Genomic DNA, 10,948 nt, shown 5'->3' with positions numbered 1-10,948 from the left:
TTGCCAAAGAAATCATTTACTTATGTTATACATAACATGTATGTATGTACAAAACAAGGTTTCTTTATTTGTAATAAAAATACGCGGTAGAGTGTATATTATATTGTATAATGTATATATTTTTGAAAAATGTAAACCAATTGTTTGATTAATTTTTATCTTATAAAAGAAGTTTAATATAAAAGTCATTTTTCATAACACATTGGAGAAATATGCAGCATATATGTGATGAAATATATCTTATATATATTTATTTAGTGATGTAATTACTATATTTCGTAATTGATCTAGCAGTATAAATAAAAATAATTTGGTTTTTATTAGTTAAAATTAAAATAGTAAAATAATTAATTAGTGAAAGCTCTTTGTCAAAAGATATTTCGTCTATTATTAATATTTTTTATTAACTTGCATTAAAATTCATCACAGATCTGATACAGACTGAAAATGGTTTTGAAATGTCAAAAAATAAATATAATTGTATAACCGTCAAGAAATTTAGAATGCTCTTTGAAGAAAGGAATAATTTATAAAAAAATAATTTATATAAAAAAATCGATTCAGCGCTTTGATTCACTATCCAACGAAAACAATATTCTGTTAATCTTGGCAATTTCGTTAATAACTTATCCAGTCTGTTTCTATCTCTCGCAATACATTAACGCACACATACAAACATAGGCATTCATGCATAAACATTCATATAACACAGGAAATTCGAAATATTTCTCTATACATGTATAAGAAACTCCGCCTCGAAACCTAGAGAGAATGATATCAAGTTCAGACTTTTAGAAATTACAGAAAGACGTTCAACGCGCTCTTCTTTTTTCTTTTTCATTTCTTTGGATATTTCTTTTGAATCTGGTTTCTGAATCTTGACTTTTTTCATATTTGATCATGCCGCCAAAAGATAACGACTGGATGCAACATGGATGCAACATGGCAGAGCATTTTATGATACGATGATTCGCAGCTAAATGTACATTTGACGTTCAATTGAAGTCAACGTATTTTAAACGTCGGCTTGTCGTCATTCATCAAAACCTCGGTTGTCGATGAACACGCGGTTTCTCAAGCCGCTGTCTGAGATGTAGCCGGTAGCCATTTTATATTGGTTTGCATATATCACGCCGTTTTCGTTTTCCTTGCTGTCGTCCTGAACACTCTGCGTATTATGTTCCTTATCGTCTTTGACGACCTTTCGCTTGCCAGATGCGGCTTTCAGATCCTTCTTCTTGTACGCTTCCTGGTAGAAGCCGCGGAAAAGGAAGAAAAACATCACGGCATGCATACCGATCCACCAAACGAAGGCCTTCGGGTAGTTGCACTCAATGAAGAGCAGTTGGAATGCGTGGACCATCACGAGAATAAACTGGACCATCTGCAGGGTCGTCAGATATTTCTTCCACCATAGATACGGCTGTATTTGCGGGCCGAGGGCCGCCAGGAGATAATACGAATACATTACGATATGTACAAAAGTATTCAGGAAACCAAAGAAGGTGCTGTGACCGCCTAAAAAAAATATTGATAGATATTAGATTAAAAGATCTATTTTACGAAGTCAATTAAAGTACTTAAAAAAAATAGACTGACTTTTCTTGTATCGATAGTAATAAAATTCCACGCACTTGAGTTTCAAGATAACCGCAATCGCGTTATGTAAATAAAATAATGAAAGATATCGAGCACTTACCGGGGCTAAACTTAACTCCGAACCAAACGGACATAGGCATACAGCCGTGATGAATAACATGGAGAGTGCTAATGTGATCATTCTTCTTCCTCAATACAAAGAAGATCGTGTCTGTGAATTCGATGAACTTGGAAATGTAGTACCACCAGCAACCAATTGCCATTCGCAATGCGATTGGATTGTTCGAGTAGTCGACCGGCTGACACTTGAAGGAATAGTGTCCACCCCAGCCGGAAACCAAGCTCTGTAGAAAGACAAAATTGAAGACACAGAATATCTCGATGAGTTACCTTCACGTTTGATAATGTGTATACAAGCAACTTACTTCATTGAATAACCACGTCGAAAATATTACTTGAAAGAGATTGTACCATATCATCACTCTTCTGAGATCAAAGGGCTTTCGATTTTCCATTAGCTTTGGTCCCAAAATCTTAACGAAATAGGCATAGAATAGGCAAATCGCTAACGTCGGAAACGGGCTGCTCATCATGAACCAATTATTGACTCTCGGGTCGCTCTTGTTGTCCATTAAGTCCCGATAACCATCGTATATCGTTCGTATTAACTGCGCCATCTAAAAGTAAAGTATTTCATCACTATTGTGTTATTTAAATCATTATTTGAATCATTTGATTACATAGCTATTTAGCAATTCAATCTTGTTATGAAACTGATATCGTTTCGCGCAGGAAACAAAAAAGAAAGTAAAAAAAATATTAATATGTAATTTAATAACCCACGCTCTATTGATATTATATGTATATATAAGATTCTTAAAATAATAAGACTGTCAAGTATTAATGATACATTGTTCATAACAAATGATATATTTGTTATGAACAATGAGCAATATAGCTTAAGTGTACGTTTTAAACACGTGCATATATAACATATTTGTTGTAAAACTAGGAACTAACAACAAGAGCTAACATAATAATTTTTTACATTACATAATTAAATGTTCTTATCTGGTCTAATGTTTATTATCGTGAGATTATGACGTAGCTAAATAAAAAAACTTTAAAAGATTACTTTATCTTATTTGATTGCTATCAACTTTAGTGATAAATACACAGTTTAGTAATTAATATAAGGATTTACACAAAGAATGACACATGCACATTTATACTAAAATTTATAATAAGAATTGTTTAAATTACATGAAAGATTATGGTTATTTACATTACACGAGAGATTATATTTAAGTATACAATGTTTTCAAAAGAGCTATTTTTCATTCAAGATTCAAATAATACAATATGAGAAATAAGTATTAAAAAAGATTTTTTTTAAGTAGAGATCAGAGCTTGACTTGAGAAAGGCAGTTTTTTTATAATAATAAAATTGATTGATTAATAATCGGTAGAGTTAACATTTTGATTTTAAATATATATTGCAAGTAAAATTTATTATGTATATTAGCCACACGCAAAAAATAGCATTTCAAAATATATTATCTAACACATATCGTGCGTATTACACGCGACTTTTACTTTTAAGTTTTTTTTTTTACCTTGATAAACCACGAAGTACGCAATGAAAGCAAACGGAATGGTTTCTGCACCTCGATGAACTCTCGACCTCGGCCTCGTTAGATCGCAAGACACGCGACTTGATCTCGATCTGCAGTGCAGGTGACGCGAATGATCGAGGATTTACGGATCGTGACTCTCCGGTGATGAAAGATTAGAACTTTATCCTTTCACTGATTAAAACTTCTTGGAAATTTACCGACTATATATTCATCACGTTTTTTTACAACGTTGTTTTACAACACACGAAAAAGCGCATCTTCGCGTTGCAGTCTTTATCTACCGCAGGAAGTGTGAATTTTATTTCTTTAATTCTTAAAAATATACTGTCAAAGCAATATTGCATTTTATGTGAGTCTTTTTATAAATTATCATGGTGATCAAAAAAAGAAGATTTTGCGAAACGTGACTCTTTTAATTCCGTCAGCCAAAATTATTTGTAACTCGCATGAAAAGCGTGACTCTCGTTTACTTCCGCGATTAATACATTTTTATGATTACACTTGTCACTTTTGTACGTGGAAGAAATTTTAAACTAACATTATATTGAAAAAAGTATACGAAAAAAATATGAGATTTGTACTGAAATCGTTAAACATTATCCTATACGTTATGCGATTAAAAAGAGCAGATATTGCAAAGTGCACTTCATGCTTTGGACTTTAATATTTCGATGACTAGTATCTTGTAGTATAATGTTACAAAGTAATTACAGCATAATTGCATTTAATTATAGAGTTATCCATCTCATTAACATTATAGAGTATTTTGCGGAAACTGATCTGTGATTACAAATGATTTTATCCCATTAAATTGTTCTGCAAAGACACTTTCGACGCAATAAAAATACGTGTCAATATTTGATTTTTTTATTTCTACAATAAAGAAACTGGCTAAAATTATATTTTTACATAGTGGCGCGCAACATTATGACAAGCATTTCATTTACAATTTAATAGTATTCTTCAAGATACATCACAAATAAATATTTTACTAATTACAGATTCTTTAAACAAGCGTAATAGATATCTCTTCGACGAAAATGCCAATAAGTTTTAAGCAATTAGCTGTTGAAAATAAAAAAATAACATAAAGAAGAATTTCTTTTTTTTAATTAATTTTATCTGGATTAAATTGAATTTAATTGGAAATTTAGGTACATAAACCTGCTACCTTGAAAATTCGCGGTAAATGATAACTTTCTTCGATATTTCTTTGTAACAAAAAGTCAGATTTCAATAAGAAGATATTTTTTTTCAATTACGTATAATGAAATAAGAATAAGAAATATATTTTTTTTTTCAAACGATGGATAACTATAAAGTAAAAACTTGCTGTACATTACGAAAAATAGTTTATGTTATGCTTTTGTGACTTTACTTTTGTAACAGCATCTAGAAAGTTTTGTAGGGTGCGGAAGTTATCAAATACACAACGATGATCGCTCTATTGAATTAAAAGTCGATTTTTTAATGACCTACTAATTTAACGGTACGTATATAAATTGCGCATTCGCGAATGGATTTGTTGCGGAACCTGTCGATCCAGTTTTCCTCGTCAATGCGATTTGTTTTGAAACAACTTGACGTACCGTCCGTTCTCAATCGCTCCATTAATTCCGACAATGTCCTTCTCTCCCGGATTTAGAAGTTCTGGATTTTTTCAGAGGAAAAAAAAAATCGAGCGGCCTTCTCCGCGTCCTACCTCGAGATTTCGCGATTCGACTGTCACGAAAACGAAACTCATTATCTGCGAAAAATGACAACGTGTGCGGCGACCGGCGCGGCTCGGCGTCGCGACTTACTCGCGGGATTTTGCAATCCGCGCATTCGCTGCGGAAAGGAAAAGTTAAGCCGCGCTTCACTAAAGACTGTATGCTAAAGAACTCGTTCTCGCCGCGAAAAAATGCGGTCCCTCGCATGCGTCCTGGATTCATAGTCACACGATACTCGTCTCGTAATCCTGTTTGCTCCTCCGCTCCGCCGTGTCTCGACCGCTTGCACCTGCAGCGACTGTTGCGGTTAATGCCAAACGAATGTTTTTACAGATGCGCAATACCTAATCATAGGCGTCGACGTTTAATTTACATCATCGGGCGACAAAAAGACGCTTATTTATGGCCAGGATCTCCGGCATATTCGAGGGAATATATCTCTGTGTTCGAAAATATTACCTACATGTACGTACATATACATGTAACATGTTACCTATTTTTTTTTTTTTTTTTTTCTTTTTTTTATACAAAATTGTATTACCATTGACGTGCGCCAAAGCAATTAGACTATAAGTTTGTATAATAACATCCTACGATATGATTATACAAACTCATAGTCTAATTGCTATGACGCACGTTAACGCATGTTGTGCGTTAGTTGTACATCTCGGTAATACAATTTTGTGTAAAAAAAAAAATAGGTAACATGTTACATGTATATGTACGTAGAGTGACATTCAGATTTTGCAACCCGTACAATTCTATCTCACTTTTTTCGATACTTTCTTCTGTAATATTAACAAACTTCCTTGATTATAGGTTGCTCTTATGTTGCATAAGTGATCGTGATGTATACCAAATCACTAATTGTAAGAAGTAGTAAGAAACGATACTATTGCTATCGTTAACTCACTCGCAAATAATTTGATTGGCAAAACACCTCGGAAAGGCTTCTCGTGATCGGTCTAAATGTTACGGCTAATTTTCTGGGCAATTATTCTGAAACCGTTTGCCAAATCTATCTCTTGACGGTGGAACACGTAATAGAATTTGCAAACACATTTGCTTCGAGGCACGATCGTAAATCAAGTTGAAAATGCAACGTGATAATCATGTCGTGGAAATTCCACGACATGATTATCCTCTTCGATATAGCAACATCCTCTTTTATACGCGCACACATTTCTGAGATTTCTTCCCCATTCATATCCCAAGAGTTTACCTTCGCGCGATCACATGCGCGGACTCTGATCTCATAAAATTCAAATTGCTTCTTTGTGCGTTTTCTTGAATGATAATTGTTACGCGTACTTCAACGAGAATACAAGAAAAAAATATGGGAAAACGGATTTGCAATGTAAACAGTAATGTTCCACGCTTGCCTCGTGATGCAATTTGAATCGTCGCGATTTTTTTAAGTGGCACTTGTTTGACGAGTCAGATGTATTTTGCCGCACTTATCTTGTAACGAAAGTGTACCGTGACGTTTTTTACTCCATTAAGATATACCTCTCCAATAATATTACATTGCATATGCCTATGTGTGAAGCACGTCTCTCATCTTAACCTTCTTTTCGTTACACGTTTTTATGTCCGACTAAAGGAATTCGCTCGCCTCTTAGGGAATGAAGAAAAATAGTTTCTTAAGTGTGGTATATGTATTGGAGAAAAAAAAAAACAAAACGATCGGAAAATTTATGAAGGACGATTGATAGTTCCGTTGGTTACAATCTTTTCTAGATCATTATGATGCTATATGTAGTGATAGTTATTAAATCAATTATTATTTCAACGTATAATAACAGACGGAATATAATGATATATAGCTAAAGGAATTTACATATTTATTCTAAAGAATGTTTTTATAATATGGAAATTTATTTCACACGCATAAATGTTAAATATATTAAAAATACTTTAAGTTTTCTAGACGGATAACAGGTTTCTATTTCTATTCTTTAAAAAAAATAAGGAAGTACATTTGTTCAAATTAAATATATACTTGACTAGATTAAAATACTATACATAATAATCCATACATATATGGTACACATATATGATAATTGTGAAACATGTTGTTACAAAATAAATAATTGCAAGTTATGCATACGATTTTAAATATATAAAGTATCTAATTAAAGTAATTGATTGATTCTTAAGAAATTTTATATTAATTCAGTAATACATTTTGTTGATTTAATAATTAATATCTAGCCATTGAACAAGATATTTTAAAAGTAGACATAGAAACATGTTTTATACGTTATTTATAGATCCTATTATTATTGCAAATTTTGATTTAGAAGGAGGATGGTAGCTATAAAGAAAGATATATAGAAAGATAATTTCTATGACATTAATTATAATTCTAAGTGACCATTAGTTTACACTTAATTATGTATTCGCGATTTCTGTCAAGATAAAATATTTAAATGCCAAACGTACTTATTTTAATATCGAGAGAGATATAAAATTATTACGAGAATTTAAAGATTTATTAAATAATTTGTTGAAATTATAACTATTATTAGATATAATAATATTATTAAATCAAACAAAAATAAAAATAAATATGTTTTCTGAGAAAATTTGAAGTATCAAGTCTTTACACGGACAATGCTGCATTTTCCGCAATAAAAAATGATTTAAATAATTAATCTGTAATTATTGATCGGTAAATTAAAATATTTAATTTATCTAATCAATAATTTATTAACTTTTACATTATTTTTTCAGAAATTTGTTTCTATTTTAAAGATTCATTATTTGTCTTATAAATTAGTGTTCTGTTTATTAATTATACACACATACACAAACATGTATATGTTTTTCTTTGATAATTATGTAAAATAATAAACACTGAACAATAATATTAACAATATTAATAACTCTGAGCTAATATTACTACTAATGAATTATTGAAGTTTCTTCCATTTACAATTTGTATAACGAAAAATTTATTTTGTCTATGGCATATGAAATTATTGAAATTTCATTGAGAGATATTTTAACAGATAATTAATTGATATATTTTACGCGATAAAAATCAAATACATTATAAATATTTATTAATTTTTTTTTAGATGAATAAAAGAGAGTTTTAACATTTAATTTAATTGAGAAATATTTTTCCATTTGAATGAATTACTCATAATTAAATGATTTTCTTTTTATATAAGCTATTTTTTTTCTAATAGGACTTAAAACAAAAATAAATGAATGAAACACATCAAAGTCGGTCATATCTGTCACAGGAGTAATTCTCGGATGACTGTCGGCATTCAATATATTAATAATATATTCTCGAGTACAATTCACTGTGCATGTATACAATTACATTATAATTGATGATGATTTGATAGGTAATTTCCCACATGACGCAATGTATTAATGTATGCGTATTTATTTGTTAATGCATTTTCTCATATTGTATTAATATTTTAACAAGCAAATCCAACGAAGTATTATTTGTAAATAAATTAATATTATAATAAATAAATATTTCTAGTCATAAGAATACGTGTGAAGGATGTAGTACAATTAATAGAATTAATGTTTTCCGGTGCCATTACATTTAGAGATTTTTCTTTATAATATTTAAAAAGTATAATCGCTTAAAAGAATATAATTTACTTTAGAATGTGAAAAAGGAAAAAATTTGCTATATATCTTTCTGTATAAAATTTTTTATATGAATCCAGATGCAGTAGCAGGCATTATTGTTATCGCATGTGCAATATTCTTTAATTCTAAGCATATCAATTGAATATGCTTACTCATAGATAACTTATAGATAAGTATTCAAATACCCGGCGATAATGACAGCGATTTACGCGGAACACATGAAGTTACACGTAATACTCACTGTTTGCTATTCTCCGTGTACTTTTATCGTTATGAAATCCTGCTGATATGGAAAAAGATGCGTCTATATGAGTCGAAGACACGCAGACCCGGCGCCGAATTCGCGAACTAGTTGTAATCACGAGCGATAATTGCGAGTAATACACTCGAAAAGAAACAAATAAATGGTGGTATGAGAACCAACGGAAGCGGGCGATATCTCCGTGAGACACCTATCGACAAACTGAGGCCGCACCGTCATTGCAGGGGCCTTATATCGTCTCTTATACCCATGTAACACCTTCGTGAGCGTGTCGTAGGTTACGCACCTTCCCCATCCGCCGCTTCCGCGCACGAATCCACACTTTTACAATCATCCCCGTGGAGGAGAAGTTGCTCCGCGGTCGCAAAGTGACGATGTGGTTTGACCACGTGCGTTATCCGGCCGCGATTCTCAGACAGACAGAACACATTTATTCGAGTTTTTTTTTCCTACAACTGGAGAAAACAATTATAGCAGTGATACCAAGAATATACACGGTAAAAAATTTTGTGTTAAATTTAATACATTTCTCGTGTCCCAATTTATCTACTTTAATTTTAATGTTAATTTAACAGAAGACAAATATGTAAACAAATAACACAAATAATATGTAAAAAATTAACACAAAAATGTGAATTAGTAAGATTTACTTGTTAATTGTGTTGTTTTAACTCTTAGAAACAGTGAATATTAACTCAATGCAAAAAAGTTAAAATAACATAACGACAGTATGTTATAAACATAAAATTATTAACGTAAGAGTATGTTAAAAATTTAACACAAAAATGTCTACACAAGAAAATTTCAACAAAAAGACAAAATGTTTTTTTACCGTGTAGAGTAGATGTCCGTGTTAAGATATTTTCACGAATTTAATTGACAAGTGTAAAATTCTGTGTTGTGTTAAAAAGTTTTGAAAAAGTTTAGTTGAAAAATACTTAAGAATAATCAACCGACGAATAAATTGATCACAATTTTTAGATGATAAATACAATATATAAATGTATAGATACGATGCATAGATACATTACTGAAGGACACTCATGTATATGTATATGCTTATTTTATATTATTTATTTCATATTATTCACCTTGTATTCAACTTATATATTCTAAAGAAAAAAATATCTTTATTCATATCGCCTACTCAATATCAATAACCGGCTCTAACTAGCTCAGTATAATGTATGTTACTTGTTTTATTAATAACCGGTTATTAATTTAACCAAGTATTAAGGATTTTTTTCGTTTTCCTTTCAATCGTACATAAAAACTCCTAAATTGTACAGTGCCAATATAGAATAACATTGATAAACAAAACAGTACATTGCTTTCTCTATCTTCCTTATTTACCTCACTGCCTACCTTAAAATATCAAAGATTAAAATATAGCTTTCATATCTGCATACATATCATATCAGTAATATAAAATTGTATATTATATGAATTGTTATTATTTTAGTTGTAATGCGTATAATTTGAATGACTGGAATTGATTTAAACGTCCACTGTGTGAGTATTTGGAATGTACGTATGATTCAGCTACTTGGTTTAAATGATTATTAATTCACTTTCATTGGAATTTCCTCTTGAGTAATTACATATATCTTGAGTGACTTAAGTTTTTAATATATCCCGCGAACTTGAGAAGTTTTATATATTGATCTTTTAAATAAATATTTGGTTTAAAAATTTTTAGTTATTTGTTGCATAAAGATAAAAAAAATATTTTTTAAAATATTAAAAATTACTTCCTTATTGAATTCTATTAATTTCTGATTAATTTTTAAGCACAAATTTGAAAATTTTTAAAATTTTAAAACTTTTATTGATACTTTGCTTTAAATCAAATGCAATGATTTCGACCAATGATTTTTTTTTATTTTTTATTAATTTGCTTTAATTTTTTTAAATAATTTTCTATGTATTTTTGTATTAATTATCATAATACTTAATTTCTCTGTGATGTTTTTGTTGTACCGAGCGTATATATGCATGTCTAATAAAGACGATTGCTTTAAGTTTTCCGACAAGTCATTCGATTGAAATGCGCATACATTTCTTGTTAAAGTTCATTGATGTAAATAATCCAATTCTCTTATATTTTATTCCTT

At 30.6% G+C, this 10,948-nt stretch overlaps 1 protein-coding gene across 1 annotated transcript; it reads right to left on the bottom strand.

The window, feature by feature from the left end:
- Positions 1 to 234: 234 nt before the first annotated feature.
- Positions 235 to 9,060, bottom strand: LOC140671056 (very long chain fatty acid elongase AAEL008004). Its single transcript, XM_072902081.1, has 4 exons — positions 8,814 to 9,060; positions 2,025 to 2,276; positions 1,700 to 1,943; positions 235 to 1,518 (listed from the first exon to the last, which is right to left on the bottom strand). The coding sequence occupies exons 2-4, from the start codon at positions 2,274 to 2,276 to the stop codon at positions 1,034 to 1,036; spliced, it is 981 nt and encodes a 326-aa protein (XP_072758182.1). The 5' UTR covers positions 8,814 to 9,060; the 3' UTR covers positions 235 to 1,033.
- Between the last annotated feature and the right edge of the window lie 1,888 nt (positions 9,061 to 10,948).

This window comes from Anoplolepis gracilipes, chromosome 11 (genome assembly GCF_047496725.1).
Source record: "Anoplolepis gracilipes chromosome 11, ASM4749672v1, whole genome shotgun sequence".
NCBI classification, from domain to species: Eukaryota; Metazoa; Arthropoda; class Insecta; order Hymenoptera; family Formicidae; genus Anoplolepis; species Anoplolepis gracilipes.
This window is presented reverse-complemented; position numbering and strand designations above follow the sequence as displayed.